Genomic DNA, 22,151 nt, shown 5'->3' on the forward strand with positions numbered 1-22,151 from the left:
CCAATCAGTCATGCACACACTTTGATACAAGGGAACCCAGGAATTCCAGGGACGTTCCAGGGTTCCACTGACAGCTTGTGTCAATAATCACTACTGATTTGCACCAACGGAATCACAAGCTAATGGCATTATTAACACTGTGAATATTACTAATTACAAGTGCACTTAGAACCATGCATTGAGTTGATTAGTACAAGTTGATACGAGTTATATAAATGAATATCCCAGGATATCACAGTGATGGACATTTCTTTCTGTGTTTTTTTATTTTTAGACCCTGTTTACACCAGTGTTATTTTTATGGTTATTTTTATGGGGAGGGGGGTTCCACTTTGTTGGATGGAAGAAAACAAAATTGAGAACTGGAAAAACCAAATTCTTGTGTGAAATTGTGCACTGGATTTACAATCTGAATTAACTGGATTTGATCAAATTTTTTACTGAAACAAAATCAGGCCAGGCTATTTACAGGCCAGAAGGGCTGGCTTAAATAGGTCCATAGCTTAAAGTTAAAACAAAGAATTGTTTGGTAATACTTACCCGCTGTCACATTCATATTCAACAATAGCTCCAAACACAAACTCTGTCTCCCCTTTAAGCTCAAATGAACCGTTAGGGATATCTCCTGGATGACCACATGATTTTTCTAGAAATGAAAAATATACATTTAATTGAAGTCAACAGAATGACTTTTATTTAAGATTTGAAAAACAAAGTTTAATTGGATGTACTTTTGCATAGCCCTCGTGCCAAATATGTCCATATTCCATTGCTGCATTGCTTTTTGATAGCGCCAAGTCGACTGTATCCAGGGCGGCAAATATATGACGCTATTGTTCCATGATCGTATGAGTCCTTGTCCCAGGTGCCTTGGAGTTCCTCTTCAGCAGTTCGTTGTGGTCTGTCACAGGGAGCTATAAATAAATAAGATTATTGATCCCAAGTATGATCCCACATTATTTTCTCGGTCAATAAAATATGATATAGTAAGGCATTATGGAGAAATGGATATAAGAAAAATACTTTCTAAAATTTCATGTTGAGCAGGTATTTGACCAGCTAGTCTGTGATAGCCTGTATGGAGTGTGGTAATTAGCAACAACTTGTAAGGGGCCCTCCGGTGTATTTAAAGGCCAAGTACACCAATAGTTGAACTTGAAGAAAAAAAATTATTTTTTATTCAACAGCTTACAGGGTACTCACACAATAAACGGTCAGAACACCTCCACCGACACATGTAGGAAGCTTTCAAGATTTCCAGGATCCACAAACCCAACCAAGGTCTTTGTGTACCACCTAATCAGTCAGGTAGTCCGTCACACGACCTGTGACCCTCCACCTTGCCCCGACCAGGACTTTTACCTTGTGCCACCTCTCTCCTTCAGCCAGGCTGACACCGCTTCAGTGCACCTCTGACTTTTCCGGGTAGGATTTTTCTTTTGACCTCTGCTTGGGTTGTCCGCTAGATCCTGCCTACACACTTGGTCCCTCACTGTAGTTGAACCACAGCTACTAAGCCTCTAATGCTCCTGGTTGTGGTGACAGCTACCCATTCTCTCTTAGCTACTATCTAGCTAACTCAAGTACCTAGTACTTTTACACTAATGCCTTGTAACTGTCTACCTCTAAAATATACACACCTCTCTTTGGGTGTGTCTCCCCTTTAAATACTTTCCCAATTAACATTAACCAACCATTTCCTTACATGTGCTTCCCCAACTTCTGTACATGTGCCCATCAACTCTCGAACACACACTGCCACCCAGTGCTAACACTTAAACACTACATGCAAATCACATATCCATTTAACATTTCAACATTCACACAACTTACATAATTTACATGCAAATTCACATTCAATACTCCATCACCCTCTTAAAAACTGATATACAAGTATGGTACCTGTTATACAGAATTATCTGGACCTGGGGTTTTACAGATAATGGATCTTTCCATAATTTGGATCTTCATACCTGAAGTCCACTAGAAAATCATTTAAACATTAAATAAACCCAATAGGCTGGGGTTGCTTCCAATGAGGAATAATTATATCTTTGTTTGGATCAAGTACAAGCTACTGTTTTATAATTACAGTGAAAAGTAAATCTTTTTTTAAAATGTGGATTATATGGATAAAATGTAGTCTATGGGAGACAGCCTAGAATACTAACATGGTTTTAATAATGGTGCCAGTGTGCTCCCCACTAAACATCCAGCTTGCAATTATGGGGACCATTATTGAGCACGGAAAGTACTGATTGGTGAATACTCACCTGGTAATAACGTGCAAGGTGAGATCCAGAAAAGATATGGATCAAAATATTAGGTCATTATTTTGCTCGCCCACCATGTAATATTTGGTGAGTTTGATTGAAAACACCAAACAGTACTGGCATATGAGTATTCAGCTTCATGTACACAGTGACAAAACAACTAGAGCATTGTGGAATATGTTGTCACTTTATACAGTAAATGCATGTTAAGAGCAACATAACAACACAGCAATGGCAAATCTGTAGATGTGAATGGTAACAGATTTATGTATGTGTATAGGGTGAGGGTGGCTGTATTACTCAGGTTTGCATTGGATTCCAGAAAACCTAATCCCAGCGCACCAGTTGTGGACAGTCAGGGTTACTTTTTTGTTGAAATAGTTCTTTATTGTGTTTTGAAATACAGGAAATCTAAAGCATTGAGCTCAAAAGAATGCACACGCATCTCAAAAATTATTCTTCAATGTTCTGCTGGGTGGCAGTTAATCGAAGTGTAACCTAAATGAGATTCAAGGCAGTGGAAGGCCCCCAGTTCCATCATCTGCCTTGAAGGGACCTCACGAGATACTTGCGAACAGAGCTCCAGAAAATGAGCTCAACACCAAACCTTCTTACCTTAAAGGAACAATAACAACAAAAAAATAAATTGTTTTAAAGGAAAGACAATATAATTTTCTGGTGCCCTGCATTGGTAAAAACTGGTGTGTTTGCTTCAGAAAAAAAACTATAGTTTATATAAAGCTGCTGTGTAGCCATGGGGGCAGCCATTCAAGCACAGAATACACAGTAGATAACAGATAAATTCGCATAAATCCCCAGTAACATAACTAGAGGGGGGGCGGGCCCTGGTGCTTGACGCACAGCTCCGTACGGCTCGCATTTCAGTGGATTTCAGTGGCGCGCGGGCTCCCGGGGGGCCCTGAGGGGGTGCGGGCCCTGGCCCGCTCACACCCCCTGCTCCCCCAGTAGTTCCGCCACTGAGAATCCCATTGTAGACTACAGAGTTTATCTGTTATCTGCTGTGTATCCTGTGCCATTTCTCCCTTTCCAGCTTTCAAGCAAACACACCAGTTTTACCAGTGCTGCACAACAGTACATTCTGTTTTCATTACTTTAGGATACTATCATTTTTTGGTGTTACTGTCCCTTTAAGAACCTGGTAAAGAGTGGAGATTGTGGTAGATAAATTGAACCTGGCATATAGCTGTAGAATAGCTGTTAAAGGGGTTGTTAGCATTTAAATTAACTATTTGTAAGATGTCTGAGACAATTTGCTCTGGTTTTTGTCAGATCTCCAATTTGAAATTTCAGCAATCTGGTTGCTATGGTCCAATTTAACCTAGCAACCATGAATTGAATAAGAGACTGGAATATGAATAAGAGAGGGCCTAAATAGAATGATGAGTAATAAAATGTAGCAATAACAATACATTTGTAGCCTTACAGAACATTTGTTTTTAGATGGGGTCAGTGACCCCCATTTAAAAGCTCAAAAACAGAATTGCTTCTGTCAGATCCTCCTTCATAGAAGGTCTTAAATTTGATTTGATTATTTTCAGTGTTTGTATACTCCAGATTAAAACATTGTGTGAATGTCAGTTTGCATAATAGCTCAGCTGGACTTTACACACGCTTTATTTTTAAATCAGAGAAGTACTTTATTATGACTATGACCTGTGAAATAGTACATTGCATATTGTATCAATTTATTGGGGATTCCAGATACCCAACATTGCTTCTGACTCCACAGCAATTCTTGTAATTGCAAAAAAAGGTGGTAGGGAAGGAAGACTTTTCCCCTTCTTTAAGTTTGGTGGTAACACATTTAACAGATTAAGGTTGGGGTTAGTACATTTCTAATTAATAAAATTACAGCATAAAACTTGAATTGCAGTAACACTGTCCGCATGTCCATTACCTGCACAGAGTTCATGCAAACTTACTCTTAAACTAGTCCAGGGAGTAAATTGTCTTAAAGGGGACCTGTCACCTGAAAAAATTATTCCAAATCCTATTTTATCATGTTAGTCTGGGAATTCATAATTATAGCGATTTTGTGGACACTGTAATTAAGACAACCCTTGCATCATCTCAAAGTCTTGTTTGTGCATCAGAATGGGGGACCCGATGTCCATCCCCATCCCCTGGCTACACAATGAAATGGTAAAGAGAACGGGGGAATGTGGTTAGTGTAGCGACATCTAGTAAGTGCTGAATGGAAAGTGAAAGTAATTATTGCTTTTCCTCTATGCCTTGGGCAGACAATATTTGATTGACAGCTGAGATTTTTAAATGAGCTTGCAACAGCTATGAATGCTTTAATGGGTGACAGGTCCACTTTAATGGTCTAGTGTTAAACTAACACAAAAATAATTTTATTAGCAGAGATTTTAAGTCATAAAATAGCTGTTCAGGTGCATACCTCCCAACATTTTGGAAGTAAAAAGAGGGACAACATTTTTTTTTCCGCATGTAGCGCAGCAATTTTTTGACCACACCCCTTTCTGTGGCCACACCCCCTAATGACCATGTTTGTTTTACAAAATTTGGCAGGTTATGAAAGTTTGAAAATATTTCTTCTTATCTAAACTGTGTTTTTGTGTCTCAAAATTGTTACAAAGTATCTTATTTGCACCTGTTAGCTGTTCTGGGCTCTCTGCTAAAAGCCAATTAAGTGAGAAACTTTGTTTCTTTTTCTGGCTGTTCAGTGCAGAGAAAAGAGGGACTTTCCAGTACAAATGAGGGACTGCAGGTTGAGCTGTCAAAAGAGGGACTGTCCCTCCGAAAAAGGGACAGTTGGGAGGTATGCAGGTGGATGTTGCAGATCTATTTGGTTCTGTGGAATCATATGACACTCATCTAATTACTATTGAGCTGTGCGTGTAGTGGAGAGGTGTTTCTTATTAAAGGGATATTATGATTATATAATTCTTTTCCTGCAATGTTTTACAAACATGTAAATGGTATTTTACCTTCTTCACTTGAGAGATCACTTAATCAAATGCTGATTGATTTGAAGGGAACATTGTCTATTTAGATAAATATAATCCTATTTAAGATGGGATTGTGTTAAAGTTTTGCCACATCTTGAGAGACAGCCACACTTCCCATGCGTTACTTTAAAACATGTTTAAAACATGTTTTATTAGCAGTTTTCTCGATTGACCACTAGATGGGGAGTGACACCAACTTACACATTTTCACGGGCTTTCAGTGGGAAGTGAAGCCTGTAACCACTTGAGCTTGTTGCATGGTTGCTTGATTTTAGTTTTCATATACTTTTAATATTACGTTAATGTTATATTATTAATATTTCTCTGTTTTATTTATAATAACTATATCCCTCAGGGGTGTAACTACAGAGGAAGCTGACCATGTGGCTGCAGGGGGCCCAGGAGGTATAGGAGCCCCATAAGGACCTAATTCATTTACAGTTTCATTAAATATTGGTATACCGGGTCAAGCTTCTAGACATTTTGTGGGCCTGAAAAATAATTTGCTGTGGGGTCCAGTAATATCTAGTTAAGCTTCATATATACTTAACAGCCATTTAAAACATTAAGTAGTAGTAGAGCTGATAGATTTGGCATTTTGGCAGTTTCCCAAAACAATGAAGAAGAACAAGCAGTATCTGCGAGCCCTTTTAGTCTAACAAAATGATCATATAGTTTGTGTCTGTTGATAGGGCTGTATCCCACAACAAGCATTGGGACGCACATTTTACCCAGCTGCACCCTCTGTATGCTGTTTCTAAATTATTCTTTTGTTTGCAGTTTCACAAACTGTATGTACATTTCAATGGCTGGCATAGGGGCAAAGGAACTACTCAACGTGCAAAACCTTCTGTCCTTCTGTACTCTCTATAATTTGTTGTGGGCTGGTGCCATAACTTTTAGACACATGTGCACAACTTAGAGGGAACATGAGTTCTACTTATAACCTTAAACAACTATAATGAAACCTCAATGATGCTAAATGCCCTTTTTTTTTTTTTTTTTTTTTTTTTTTATAAATGCACAGAGAAACTGCAGCCTCATATACTGCAAGCACACCTGAGATTTGGCACCCAAAAGATAGGAGGTAGTGGATGACTGAGGTGGTGGCTTAAAATGCATCCTGTTACCAGGCCCGGATTTGCGGCAAGGCCGCATAGAGGCGGCATGCCGCCCAGCCGCATTATGGGGACGCGTGCGTCCCCATTCAATTACAGCAGCTGCGCCGGCGTTTTTTCGCCAGCGCGCTAGGAAGGGGAGGGGAGGTGAGGTGGGCGCTAGGACCGCGCAGCGGCCTAGGGGCGCCCCTCATTGAAATCCGGCGCTGCCTGTTACTCTCTGTAGAAAACTACTCAGCAGCTCTGTACATGAGTATTCCATTAATTATTGTAGGCTTTGGTTAACCTTTATACATTATTGGCAGAATAACACGAACACAACTAACCGGAATGCGTTTTCTAATACACTCTAATGATTTGCCTTCCTGAAATGTGGGTCGCTAACCCAATCTGAAAAACAAATGCTCTTTAAAGGGGAACTATCGCAAAAAAAAGAATTCAGTGGAAAATTAATATAAGCTTTGTCATACTGAAATAGGAAACTTCTAAATACAATCAAATATTCTGCATTGTTTCTAAAAAAAATCAAGTTTACAATCACTATTCCTCTCTCAGCACCTGATTCTCTTTATTTTGTCTTCATGCAGCAGTTGAGTGTCAGATAAAGGATCCAATATATATTATAGGGGGGCTTCCTTTCCTAGAGCTCACTCAAATAACTGATTCCAGTACAAACAAAATCTAACAACATAACTGCCTTTTACACAAATTCTGCATGTAGAGAGACAGGATTTCTGGTGATTTTAATAGAGTGAGCTCTAATACATCTTCTAGGCAAAAGGAGCCCCCCTATAAGATATTTTGGAAACAGATACTGAGAGAGGGATAGTGAAGATAAACTTGAATATTTCAGAAATGGTACCGAATTTTTGATTGTATCTAGAAAGTTTATTTCAGTATGATGAAGCTTATATTACATTTTCATTTGTGCGATAATTCCTCTTTAAACCTACAAATGTATTGTTGTTACTCATCTTTCTCTCTGCCTCTCCAGTCCTATTCATATTCCAGTCTCTTATTCAAATCATTACAGGGTCATTTGGCAACCAAATTTTTGCAAGGTGCAGAGCTGCTGAATAAAAAGCTAAATAACACAAAGCACTTAAGTAATAGAAGAAGAAAACCAATTGCAAATTGTCTCAGAATATCACCATCTACCATTCAAAAAACAGAATTTGAAGGTTAATAACCCCTTTAAGTGTATATCTGTTTATTCCAACCGCACACCTATAGCTTAAACCCTATATTGACACTGTCTATATTAGTTAGAATGAATCATTGACTATCTTCATAGAATACTTGTACTTAGAGCTTATTTTCTAAAAGAGTGCAAACAATGGGTGCAATGTAACTTTTGTTTCAACACAATGCAACATTCCTTTGCAGAATCCTTTCTTAACTGCACCAGATAATGCACAATTGGGTGCAACTTGAGGCTGCACATGGGGAGGACAATTTTGTGAAATTTACTTGGTATCTATAGTTAAGGGGAATGTATTATATGTGTACAGATAAGGAATCTGCTTGGGACCTGGGGTTTTCCTGGGGTGTAATTCGGATCACCATACCATGAGCCTGCTAAAAACTAAACATCAAATAAACCGAATTGGAAAAATGGATTCATTCTGCTCAGTCGCTATCAAGTACAAGGTACTGTTTCATTATTATTACAGAGAAAAAGGAAACAATCTTTAAAAATTTGAATAATTTCCTTAAAATAGACTGTGGGAGATGACCTGTTTTTTGGACAAAAAAGGGCTTACAGCTTGATGCAGTCCCCTGAGATCCTTGTCTGATTATTATCCCGATTTCTTTCAAAGAGAAAAACAAACTGATCGTCCAGTGCTAAATATTAACAACAGAGTTACTAAGGCCTTAAAGTTCAAGGGGCTGCATCCCACTCAAAATTGAAAAGAATATGCCATACGCAGGATATCAGGGATTGCTCTGCAGACATTTTTAAGTTCCATCAGTGAACACTTAAAGCTTACTCGCTCCTCCCAAGCCGATTTCTCTGGTAAGTCCTAACCACATGATACATGCACACAGTAAATGACATTATACAATGCAACATTCTGGAGGGTAATAAACCATAATAGAAAATCATACATTTTATAATCAAAATGAAGTGTTGTCATACAGCCATGACATTTTTTGCACAAAGCACTTATGTATTTATAAAGACTTACCTTGCGCTCCTATGGCAATACAGCACAGGGCAATGATATATACTTGAAGATATTCAGGCATTTTGGGTTTACATGAAGGTAACTGTAGTTTCTGTGCTCATTTGCTGCTTAGTCTGTCGATCCTTGAGCCAAATGTATTAGCACACTGGCAGACCTTGCTTTTTAATCCCACAGATTTCGTAACCTCTGATAAGGAATGCAGGGAAACAGAGAGGGCTTTTCTTTTTTTTTCTGTTCTAATGAGCCTTTTCTCCCCCATTACAAATGGAAATTCAGAATCTCAGAATTGTGGGTAAATTCAAAACACCTCCCACTGAGAGTGATACAATCTCTCTTGTTTGGACAACAAAATAAATAGACTGTTGCTTAAATTACACTTTGCTTTGTTTTGTTAGACTTCCAGCTCTGGCTGCCCATGTGTTTGTCCCTGCAGTATAGTTGTGCAAGCTTTTCCTGAGAAAACTTCTGCAAACTGTGTGACTCGCATTAGATCTTCTTTACTTCCCTGATGCATTCATTAGTTTTGTGTTGGATTGTCACGTATATCAAAAGTATGGCATATGGTGTTTGGAAAGATGTAGAAGAGTAAGGCAAAATATTAAAAAAAACTATTCAAAATGAATAGCGGTGAGAAAAATCTTTCGCTTTACAAGAAAATTTGTCAAACTGCTGCAAATTTTGCGAAACGGCTAAAAAAAATTGTGAAACTCATTGAAGTCAATAGGCAACAATTCTTTACACAACTTTTTTTCTCACTCCAAAGGCATTAAAGTCAATGAGCGTTTCTTTCTTGCAGTGACTTTTTTTGTCTTGGCGACTATTTTGTCTCTGCGACTATTTTGTCTCTCCGACTATTTTGTCTTGGAAACTTTTGGGGGAATGTAATAAAAGTCGGTAAAGGAAAAAATATTCACAATGCGCAAAGTTATGCCTCTTTGTGAACAAATTTTCCTTTGTGCAAATTTAATATAGCTTTTGCGAACCCGGAAACTGTTTAGCGACTACTTCCGACAGTGGAAGAAGATTTGCGAGTTTTATAGTTTGAGCCAGTGCGCAGGGAATGTAATAAAACTTTTTACTGAAAACATTGTTATGTTTGCTCCAAAAGATTAAGACACTTCTTAAAAGTGGGCAATGCGCAATGCAAATTTGCAATGTAATAACAGTTTAAAGTTTCATTGAGAAATGCAAGTTTTAATTATTTGTGCAAATTGTTTTGCTCTTTGAGACTTTTATTACATTCCCCTACTTATGTCCAAATGCTTTAAAGTGAATGAGCGTTTTTTTCTTAAGTTTTTAAATGCATCAAAGTCAATCTGTGTTTTTTACTTTTTTGGTGAAGAATTTATTGTGGCAAATTATTTTTCAGAGACTTTTTGCCATAGTTTCGCAAAATAATTTGCAGATGGTGAAATGCAGTATTTCGCCACAAATCCATGCCTGGTGAAAAATTGAGCTTGGCACTAAAAATAAATAATGACGAGCAGTAGCAAAGTTGATAGGACATTTTATAACATACTAAAAGTAAACTTAAGGGTTGGGGCGGACGGGCAGATTCGGGGAGATTTAGTCGCCTGAAGACTAAACGCCTCTTCTGCATGGCATTAACTCCTGCCAGCTCCCTCACAAAATATTTTATTCTAGCAATGAACACAACCAATTTCTCACATCACATCTTGCTGAACTTACTTTAGTTCAAAGTTTAACTCATTTCTTATGGCAATAAACTTAAAGGGTGGACTCGCTTGACGACTAATTGCCTCTTCTGTGTGGGACAATCTCCCCGAACTGCCTTCCGTCTGCTTCAATGAAGAATCACCTGCACTAATGCATTCACAGCGGCAGACGGAACGCAGTTCGGGGAGATTGTCCCACGCAGAAAAGGCAATTAAGGTGGCCATAGACACACAGATCCTATCGTACGAATCGAGGATTCGTACGATTTTCGGATCGTGTGTGGCGTGTGCCGACATCTTTCGTCCAGCGGAGATCGGTCGTTTGGTCGATCGGTCAGGTTTGATTTTGACCCGACCGATCCCGCCGGAGCCCACGACACATCGTAATCGGATCGTTAGGCCATACGGCCGAACAATCAGATTACCTCCGAAATAGCCATGTTTGTTAATGGCTAGTGATGGGCGAATTTATTCGGCAGGCGCGAATTTGCGGCGAATTTGCGCGTTTCGCCGCCAGCGAATAAATTCGCCAAACGCCCGCAAAAATTCGCGTCAAAAACAGGCGCCGGCGTCAAAAACGGGCGCCGGCGTCAAAAAACGGGCGCCGGCATCAAAAACGAGACGCCAGCGCCGTTTCGCGAATTTTTCGCCATTTCGCGGATTTTGCGCGAAATTCGCAAATTTTTCGGTGAAGCGAAACGGCACAAATTCGCCCATCACTATTAATGGCATATCAGGGAAAGATCCGCTCGTTTGGCGATGTGGCCAAACAAGCGGATTTTTGCATCTATGGCCACCTTTAGTCGCCAAGCGAGTCCACCCTTTAAGTCTATTGCCAAGTTCAGCAAGATGTGATGTGAGAAAGTGGTTGTGTTCATTGCTGGAATAAAAGATTTTGTGAGGGAGCAGGCAGGAGTTCATGGGTTAGCGTAGACAGAAAAGATGTATTTAGAGGCAACATTTCTTACTCCTTGAATTCGCTATGGGTGTCTGATGTTTATTTTAGTATATTGCCCTAAGCACACGGAAGAAAGTAATGGGAGAAACATCTTTTGTTTTTTGTTTTTTTTATCGCATTCATGCTGTTATGCCAAAAGCAGTGCAGTGCCTATTACATAATATAGGAAATTTAAATCCTTTGTTTTTCTGTGAAGTTTGGCTCAAGTGAATGGCCAACAGGCATTATGGGAAAAAGGCATTAGGAAATGTTAAGGGCTAAACCAATTGTTTAGAACTTTCAGGAATCTGCAATCATTTACTATGAGTTGTTTTAATTGTATGGGTTGATGCTGTAGGGCACACTAGAGGGAGTCTTCTTTTCTCCTTCTCCAATAAATCTTAGAGCAGAACAAAGGAGCCCTTGGGCAAGTACATGATACTACTGACATGTTAAAGCAGTCCTGTGGTGTCAGACAATCGGCTTGTTATCCGTCTGAAAGGGGAAGCAATGCACCATGACTGAATTCTAAGGCTCACCAAGCATATGTTATTTAAACACCGGCAATTGTTTTCTACAGTACTATAGAAACACTTAAAAGACCTGTCTAAAGAAAGATTTTGTTTGTAGCCAGCTAAGTGACTAATGACTATTAAAGGCCCCTTGGTTGATTATTTATTCACAATCAAGTACATGGTTTTGCTTGCAGAAATAAAAAGGAAACAATAATGAAAGAAATTAGTACAGGTATCGTTATCCGGAAACCCATTATCCACAAAACACTACATTACGGAAAAGGCATCTCCCATAGATTCCATTATAATCAAAAACTAACATTTTAAACAATGATTTCCTTTATCTCTGTAATAATAAAACAGTAACGTGTACTTGATCCAAACTAATATAATTAATCCTTATTGGAAGCAAAACCAGCCTATTGGGTTTTGTTTAATGTTTACGTGATTTTCTATTAGACTTAAGGTAAGAAGACCCAATCTATGGAGATGTTTTAATGAATTATCTCATCAATGAATGATGACAAGGACTATAATGAAGTTGCCCATCATGGAGTAACAAGGTGAATCAAGGGTATACCAATTAAACAGGTTTTCTTTACATAAATCTTTTTCACTGTAGAATTTATTTAACTAAAGATGAAACTTAAACAAAAAAAAAAAAGCTTTGTTCTAGAAGTAGTCGATAAAACAGATGGTAAAACTGAAAGTTTAAAAATGAGGAAGATCACCACAAACGGCCTATAAATGAAGATTCAGTCACAGAATAAAAAATGCCTTAAAGAGAATGAAAACAGAACATCGCTAAAATATTAGCAAGTGCTGCAATTTATGTGTAAAATATAAAAAAAAAAACTTAAAACATTATTCATAATCATCTTGTGGTTGTTACTAGAGATGTCGCGAACTGTTCGCCGGCGAACTTGTTCGCGCGAACATCGGGTGTTCGCGCTCGCCGGAAGTTCGCGAACGTCGCACGACGTTCGCCATTTTGGGTTCGCCATTGTTGGCGCTTTTTTTTGCCCTCTCACCCCAGACCAGCAGGTACATGGCAGCCAATCAGGAAGCTCTCCCCTGGACCACTCCCCTTCCCTATAAAAACCGAAGCCCTGCAGCGTTTTTTCACTCTGCCTGTGTGTGCTGAAGAGATAGTGTAGGGAGAGAGCTGCTGCCTGTTAGTGATTTCAGGGACAGTTGAAAGTTTGCTGGCTAGTAATCGTTTTGATACTGCTCTGTTATTGGAGGGACAGAAGTCTGCAGGGGTTTGAGGGACATTTTAGCTTAGGTAGCTTTGCTGGCTAGTAATCTACCTTCTACTGCAGTGCTCTGTATGTAGCTGCAGTGGGCAGCTGTCCTGCTTCTGATCTCATCTGCTGACTGCTGCAATAACAGTAGTCCTTGTAAGGACTGCTTTTATTTATTTTTTTGTTGTTTTACTACTACTACTACTACTACTACTATAAGAGCCCAGTGCTATTAGTCTAGCAGTGTTGGGGAGTGGGACTGGTGTGCTAATCTGCTGCTCCTAGTAGTTCAGCAGCACCAACTTTAATTTTTTTTTTTAATATTCATTTTTTTTTATTTTACTTTTTTTTATTTTACTACCGCTGTAGTAGTGTATAAGTTGACCTTTTAGGCATTATTTGCCCTGTAGGCATTATTTGCACACTGTTTTCTTCAACCCGCCATCGAGCTGTGTGACCTTGTTCACATTCTGTCTAAATATCCATAATATTACCGTCTCCAGAAAAAACACCGGAGTCACTTTTTTCAAGCAGCATTCATATATTTTACGTAATCCGTATCCACCGCTGTAGTAGTGTATACGTTGGCCTTGTAGGCATTATTTGCACACTGTTTTCTTCAACCCGCCATCGAGCTGTGTGACCTTGTTCCCATTCTGTCTAAATATCCATAATATTACCGTCTCCAGAAAAAACACCGGAGTCACTTTTTTCAAGCAGCCATAATATATTTTACGTAATCCGTATCCACCGCTGTAGTAGTGTATACGTTGGCCTTGTAGGCATTATTTGCACACTGTTTTCTTCAACCCGCCATCGAGCTGTGTGACCTTGTTCCCATTCTGTCTAAATATCCATAATATTACCGTCTCCAGAAAAAACACCGGAGTCACTTTTTTCAAGCAGCCATAATATATTTTACGTAATCCGTATCCACCGCTGTAGTAGTGTATACGTTGGCCTTGTAGGCATTATTTGCACACTGTTTTCTTCAACCCGCCATCGAGCTGTGTGACCTTGTTCACATTTTGTCTAAATATTGATAATATTATCGTCTCTAGAAAAACCACTTGAGTTACTTTTTTTCAAGCAGCATTCATATATTTTACGTAATCCGTATCCACCGCTGTAGTAGTGTATACGTTGACCTTGTAGGCATTATTTGCACACTGTTTTCTTCAACCCGCCATCGAGCTGTGTGACCTTGTTCACATTTTGTCTAAATATTGATAATATTATCGTCTCTAGAAAAACCACTTGAGTTACTTTTTTTCAAGCAGCATTCATATATTTTACGTAATCCGTATCCACCGCTGTAGTAGTGTATACGTTGACAAGGTCAACGTATGGCGAAAAATGACTATTTTCAGCATTTATATGGCATATTTTTTCTGGCAACTGTGCTTCAGTGGCTGCGTCCAAAAAAACTGGGCAAACAATGCCTACAAGGTCAACGTATGGCAGTTGTTTAAAGAGAACAGTAGATTACTAGCCAGCAAAGCTACCTAAGCTAAAATGTCCCTCAAATCCCTGCAGACTTCTGTCCCTCCAATACAGAGCAGTATCAAGCAGATTACTAGCCAGCAAACTTACTATCATCTGTCCCTGAAATCACTAACAGCTCTCCCCCTACACTATCTCTTCCAAGCACACACAGGCAGATTTTTCAGATACATTTTTGCCCTTGATCCCCCTCTGGCATGCCACTGTCCAGGTCGTTGCACCCTTTAAACAACTTTAAAATCATTTTTCTGGCCAGAAATGTCTTTTCTAGATGTTAAAGTTCGCCTTCCCATTGAAGTCTATGGGGTTCGCGAACCGTTCGCGAACCGCTCGCATTTTTGCGCAAGTTCGCGAATATGTTCGCGAACTTTTTTTCCGACGTTCGCTACATCCCTAGTTGTTACTGGCATTTAACAAAGCAATATGTGTTGTAACCCTGCTTTACTGCTGAGCAACAGTTTTGCTTGGTGATTCAATTGAGCCTGCTGAGCGCTGCAAAAGAGAGGGCTCCTGAATTCACTGAAATAAATGAACTTAGTACTTAGCACCACTAACATAGTTTTGGTGTTTGCAGTCCATTGCTTTAGAATATATCCAACTCTGCTGTTTGCAATACTCAAGCCCATTCCTCTGTCTCATGTCAAGCACTGTGCTCACACACAAACCAAGTGCAGGCATGCTAAGTTATGTTGGCCACTGGATAGGCTGTCCTGAGGAGGGGGTTATTTTTCCACTGTACAGAGTGCTGGTAAGGCTAAGGTAAAGTTTTGGTCTCCATCACTCAAACAGAACAATATTGAATTAGAGAGAGTCCAGAGAAGGGCAACAAAGGGCTGGTAAAAGGTATGGAGAATCTTAGCTATGAGGAAAGATTGGCCAAATTGAGGTTGTTCACGCTGGAGAGGAAGGGATTAAAGGGGTTGTTCACCTTTGAGAAAACTCTTAGTATGACGTAGAGAGCGATATTCTGAGATAATTTGCAATTGGTTTTAATTTTTTATTATTGAAGGTTTTTGAGTTATTTAGCTTTTTATTCATCAGCTCTTTACTTTACATCTTAAGAAATCTGTTAACTAGGGGTCCAAGTTACCCTAGCAACCATGCATTGATTTGAACAAGAGACTGGAATATGAATAGGAGAGGCCTGAATAGAAGGATCAGTAATAAAAAGTAACAATTGCAATACATTTGTAGCCTTACAGAGCATTTGTTTTTTAGAAGGGAGTTAGTGACGCCCATTTGAAAGCTGCGAAGATTTAGAAGAAAAAGGCAAATAACTATAAAAATTAATAATGAAAACCAATGGAAAAGTTGCTTGGAATTGGCCATTCTATAACATAATACATGTTACCTTAAAGGTGAACTACCCCTTTAAGGGGTGATATGATAACTATGTATAAATATATAAGGGGATTATATTATTATCTCTCTAATGCTTTATTTACCAGTAAGTCCTTCCAGCTGACTCAAGGTCACCCATTCCGATTAGAAGAAAAGAGGTTCCAGCTAAATATTCAAAAAGGGTTTTAACAGAAAGAGCTGTGAAGTTGTAGAATTCTCTCCCTGAATCAGTTGTACAGGCTGATACATTAGATAGCTTTAAGAAGAGGTTGGCTGGCTTTTATTAGCAAATGAGGGAATACAGGGTTATGGGAGATAGCTCAAGTTAATCAAAGGACTGGTCTGATTGCCATCTTGGAATCAGGAAGGCATTTTTCCCCTTCTGAGACAAATTGGAGAGGCTTCATGGGGTTTCTTGCCTTCCTCTGGATCAACTGACAGTTATGCAGGTTATATAAGTTTTTTTCAACCTTACTTACTAAATATTGCAGGCCAAGTTTTTGTTTAGTTTTCTTCTACAAAGCCTCTGTCAGGAATCACCAGGAATCAAACTCAGGATTGTGTGCTGAACAATACCTGCCCTATTCTCCTGAAATACTTCTTAAAGTTGGTGTGGGTTTTGTTATTATGATGGACTTGTGCTTTCTCTGTCTGTTGCTCTCTTGCCCCAGCTTCTTCATTTACTTCAAGTGTTCTGAGTTAGCAATCTAGCCCCTTATAAACCTGTTACAAGTAACTTCTGGTTGCTTGATCATTGAAGCCTTAAAGCCTGATCCTGCCTGGGTTCTTGAGAGGTCCTGCCTGTGTTCCTTTCCATGTTCCACCTGATTCTCTGCCCCATGCCCTTGTTCCTCCTTTCCAGTTTCCCTTGCCTTGGTTTCTATTGGATCTCCTGATGTTTGACCTTGGCAGGTTTTCTGAACTCTCCTTGCCAGCTTCCTGCCGCCGACCATGGCCTGTTGTACAGACTTGTAATTGTCTTCAGCCTGCTCCCAATCTCGGCCTGTTATACAGACTTGTCATTTTTGCCGCCTGCCGCTGACCACTGCCCTGTTGTTAAGGTGGCCATAGACACCAATAATATCATATGAAAATAAATTTTCGTACAATATTCGGTACGTCTATGGTGGGAGACAAGCTGATCGATATCGTCAGAAAACTTGGATATCTGTTGATTCGACAATCAGGCTGGCCGGAAAATTTTGAATGGGGTGCCTTTGAAGGCACCTAAAGATCGGCCATTGTTAGTGCTGAATCCCCAGATACAGGTAGAATTGTTTCTACTTTTATATCTGATGATTCAGCTCTACACGTGTGTATTGAAACAAATTATCTTTCCTGGAAAGATCTTTTCCAGGAAAGATCGTAAATAAGACCATGTGTATGTTATATCTTACTTTCATCTCTTATATTGCCGTATTTACGTTAATAAATCATTCTTCTAAATAACTTGTTTCCGGCCTATCAACACCTCAAATATCCGCTTTACCCGTGTTATACAGCACCTAGGCGTCTACCCGCTAGTCACTCACCTGTGGTGTAACCTGACAGCCTCAAATACAGTATTCTGCACGATCCAACTGAAATGCTGCATAACGAAGTGAAAGTTTTGCTGCAATTTTGCAGAGGAGGTACATAATTAGGTCACCACTGTACAGCCATGTACCTTCACCTTCAGAGTTCATTACACATGGATCTAGTCAGTATTAAAGAAGTGTTTGTGCATTCAGCAAAGCCAGAAGGGAGAAATAATGTTAAACCCATTAAAAGATGGCGGACGCTAACTTTCCAAATTCTGGACACCTTTGTGGGACTATAAAGGCATTGATAAAATATAACATGACATTTCAGAAGGAGGTAAACACTACTGTTTTGGCACAAATATGGGCCTTTATAGATCACTGCATAGCCTATTGTACTTCTGCAATGTGTTGTGCAGTAAACTGTAGAACATTTCCAGAAATGTCACACAACACACTAACCCCCATGTGTAATTAAAACAAAAACATTTGTGCCCCAGCTTGCTCATTAAGTTCATACATGTAGTATATGATCAGTCGAAGTGTCCCCTGATCCTACATTGCATGCATGCACATAATAAGTGACCTTGGGCACTCCCACACACCCACCAGAAGCTCCTTCCAAGTGGAGGAGCACAAGCCCGGATTTGTGGCAAGGCCGCAAAGGCCCGGGCCTAGGGTGGCATAAATGAAGGGGCGGGATGCCGCACAGCCACTGGGGTAATTCTGCTTAAAATGGAGCGCTAGATGCTTAGTGCTCCAGTAAGAAAGTATGCACATGCGTGCAATCTTGTGGGAGAGAGGGGGCACCGGAGGACGCTGGCCTCTGGGCACGCTCAGTGGAAATCTGTACCTGAAGGAGCATAGCACTTTTGTCTTGAAGAAATATTGATGTTTCCCCCAACCTGAGTGTAGGCTCTGTTAGCCCACAATTTAGGAGGATGAAACACTTCAGATGTGATAGATGCCTTAAAATTAACTTCTCTGTAGAGATGCAGATGTAGTTCCTGTTCCTGCTTGGTTTTGTCTGTTTTCATCATAAAAGGAACAGTAACACTTTAAAATTAAAGTGTTTTAATCTAATGAAAATATCATGTACTGTTGCCCTGCACTGGTAAAACTTATCTGTTTGCTTCAGAAACACTACTATAGTTCATATAAACAAGCAGCTGTGTAGCAATGGTGGAAACTAAAAAAAGGCTATATGGCACAGGTTAAATAGTTGATAACAGATAACACCATTATAATCTACAGTGTTGGAAATTGAAAAAATACTATATGGTACAGATTAAATAGTTGATAACAGATAACACCATTATGTTCTACAGAGCTTATCTGCTGTGTAACCTGATCCTTTTCTCTTTTGAATGGCTGCCCCCATGGTACAGCTTTTTTATTATTGTGCTCTGATTAGCCAGTGAAGTGTAAGTCCAGTAAAGCCGCATGTGAATTGTATGGGTAACTTTATCCAATTGCCATGCGGCTTTACTGGGACTTACACTTCACTGGTGAATCAGAGCACAGGAAGCGGAAAATGCACCTCCTTTCCAGGCAAAGTCCCGCACTACTCCCTATGGCGGACAAAGAGTCTCAGTCCCTTTTACCCAAAGAGTACTAATGTCCCCAGTTAACACTACCTGTCCAAATACCTTTCTAGTTGGACAAGTTATTTGCTCCCATGTGGCAGGCACACACAAAGCCTGTATCACAATAGGAGATACGCGAGATCCTTTCCTCTACCCTCCCACAGGTAGACTCACCCGGGGGCTCACACAGAGCTGACAGGCTCCCACAGAGCTAGAACAGGAATCCACATGATGACATCCTCAAAGGCTCCAAGATCTCCTAGCCGAGCACACAACTTGCTTTATCCTCCTCAGCTGAACTATAGCTCCCATCACTGTCCATAGAGCGAGCACCCAAAGTCCAGGTTTTTCATTTAGGAGCTTCAGACTCTCCTGGTCTAGCTCCCAGGCTTGAGGCTGCCTCATCCTAGCCATCCAGGGGCTCCTGCCCCTACATCTTTACTGTAGTCTCTGTCCACCCTCTCTCAGTGAAAGTGAAAGCAAGAATCCTCCTGGGAGCACATGGCTCTCCTATATATTCAAAAGTGGTGCAGCAGCGACACCTTGTGAGACCCTCCGGTATCTGCCAGCCATGCTGCACAGGGACAAGAGCTCTTGCCCCTCCCAAGACCCTAGGAGACCCTGTAGCTGCACAGGCAGGGGATTTCCACCATGTAGTTCAGATTTTCAGGGACAGAGAGGAATTAACCCTCTGTATCCCTACATATGTTACTGTTCCTTTAAGGTCGCCATACATGATGAAAGCCAATTAAAGCTACTGATTCATAAATTCTGGATAGAGGCGATAGCTTATTGGCCTGTGTATGGGAACCTCTGACAGGCAGGTTTAAAGATCCCCTTGGATCAAGGACCACATCTGCTTCTTAATGCAGTCCTTGCCCTGACAGCCTGCATTTGTCGTTTAACATGATGGTCAGATTATCAGATCAGCCTGTTATTACTCACCTCAAGATGGGCTTTTTGGGGAAAGAGCTACTCGTTTGGCGAGGTCATAAAACAAGCAGCTCTTTCCATGATATACCCACCTTTAGTTAAGATCTTTTAGTGTATGGGCAGATTTACATCCCAAATATTTATATGATATCCTCGGCTGTTTGACCACGTCCTCAATATTTCATTATAGGAGGATGATCAGATTTGATATTAGGTAAATAATAATTAAAAGTAAGAAAAAAAGGTTTATTGATCCAGTAATAGCCATGAGTTCATTTTTTTATCTTTACCATTTATTACTTTTTATTACATTTATTACCTTTTTAAATAAGCAAAAAACCATTCTTCTGCATTCTGTGCTGCAGTTCTCTGTCTAGCTAACCTCATTTATGCACACTGATTCCCAAAGGGTGCCTACACTTAGTCCTTCAATTCCATTATCATGGAAGTGAATCTCTGAATGGCTAACCCTGGCAACCTTTGAAAACACTTTTGCAAAGTTCAGAGCAAAATTATTTTCCAATGCTTCTTCAGTCCTTTATGCTATTATAAAGGAGCATGTTTTTTATAATAGATTTTACAATATAATAGAAAGAGCTTTGATTTTTTTAGATGGAAGATGTTTCATACGTCAGTTCTGGCAACTGTTGGTCTCTGATGCTTTTCTTGTAATCGAGAGACAAGAACGTTTTAGGGGCAGTTTATGGAAATTAAATAATGTTGTTTATACAATTATTCAATATGTTTTATCACTTTAAGAAAAAGGTAAAAACAAACGAACTAGAGGTTATAAATAGTAAAATTACTGTAAATTAGCTAAACTTCATACTGTAGCTAGGAACAGTGCCTTTTCTGAGGCTGCTGCCACCTGAGGCAGGATCCCCGATACTGGCCTCCCCTCACCAGCCCTGTGCTTACAATGTTAGCGTCAGAGGGGGGCCTCATCTCTATTGCAGAGGGCTATTGCACTCTCTAAGCCAGAAGATCTGAATTTCCTTTTTAAAAAAATTAAATTTGGCTTTTTTTACCTTTAAGTTAACTTATAGGGTGGCCAGTTCTAAACAACTTTTTAATTGGTCTTAATTTTTTTATACATTTATAATTATTTCGCTTTTTATTTTGACTCCTTCCAACTTTCAAATGGGGGTCACTGACCCTGTCTAAAAACAATGCTCTGTAAGGCAACAAATGTGTTGTTGTTGCTACTGTATTACTCATCTTTCTAGTCAGGACCTCTCTTGTTCATATTCCAGTCTCTTATTCATATCAATACATTGTTGCTATGGTAATTTGGACCCTAGCAACCAGATTGCTTAAAATGAAATGCTGAAGAAAAAGCTAAATTACTCAAAAACCTCAAATAATAAAACATGAAAACCAATTGCAAATTGTGCAGCTCCATTAAAGGGGTGGTTTATCTTTAAAGTAACTTTTAGTATGTTATAGAATGACCAATTCTAAACAACTTTTAATTTTTTTTTTATAGTTTTATAGTTATGTGCCTTTTTCTTCTGACTTTTTGCAGATTTCAAATGGGCGTCGCTGATCCCTTCTAAAAAAACAAATGCTCTGTAAGGCTACAAATGTATAGCTATTGCTCATTTTTATTACTCTTCTTTCTATTCATGCCGCCCCCCCAAAAGCCTGCTGTCCTAGGCCCGGGCCATTTAGGCCTCTCCACAAATCCGGGCCTGATTCCAGTCTCTTATTTAAATCAATGCATGGTTGCTAGGGTTATTTGGACTAGGGATGCACCGAATCCACTATTTGGAATTCGGCCTATTCCCTGAATCCTTGGTGAAAGATTTGGCCGAATACTGAACTGAATCTGAATCCTAATTTGCAAATGCAAATTAGGGTCAGGAAAGGAAAAAGTGTGAAAAAATCTTCTTTTGTGTCGAAAACGTGATTTCCCTACTTGCCCCTAATTTACATATGAAAATTAGGATCCGGTTTCGGTTCGGCCAGGCACAAGGATTTGGCCGAATCCAGCAGAAAAAGGCCAAATTCTGAACCGAATCCTGGATTCAGTGCATCCCTAATTTGGACCCTAGTTACCAGATTGCTTAAAATGCAAATCGAAGAGCTGCTGAATAAAAAGCTAAATAACGTAAACACCTCAAATAATAAAAAATGAAAATCAATTGCAAATTATCTCAGAATATCACTTTCTACATCATACTAAAAGTTATCTCAAAGGTGAACAACCCCTTTATAGTTACAAAATGCATCTTTTTGCTGCCCCTGGGAATTGGCCAAATGAAGTGGTCACTTGAGGAAATGTTCTCACCTTGCCTAATGGCAGAACAGGCAAATAGAGCAC

General features: G+C 39.6%; 1 protein-coding gene across 3 annotated transcripts in view; it reads right to left on the reverse strand.

The window, feature by feature from the left end:
- cfh.L (complement factor H L homeolog) overlaps window positions 1–8,795 on the reverse strand; it is a 107,530-nt gene extending 98,735 nt beyond the window's left edge. Inside the window, exons 1-3 of one of the 3 annotated variants that reach the window (XM_041590624.1) lie at window positions 8,574–8,795; window positions 732–914; window positions 541–646 (exon numbers count right to left, since the gene is read on the reverse strand). In XM_041590624.1, coding sequence (XP_041446558.1) covers window positions 541–646; window positions 732–914; window positions 8,574–8,634 — 350 coding nt within the window. In that variant the 5' untranslated portion in view covers window positions 8,635–8,795. The remainder of the gene's footprint in view (window positions 1–540; window positions 647–731; window positions 915–8,573) is intronic. The other 2 variants (XM_018256441.2, XM_018256439.2) reach the window with 2 other exon arrangements.
- Between the last annotated feature and the right edge of the window lie 13,356 nt (window positions 8,796–22,151).

Source organism: Xenopus laevis, chromosome 4L, assembly GCF_017654675.1.
Source record: "Xenopus laevis strain J_2021 chromosome 4L, Xenopus_laevis_v10.1, whole genome shotgun sequence".
In the NCBI taxonomy this organism is placed as follows: domain Eukaryota; kingdom Metazoa; phylum Chordata; class Amphibia; order Anura; family Pipidae; genus Xenopus; species Xenopus laevis.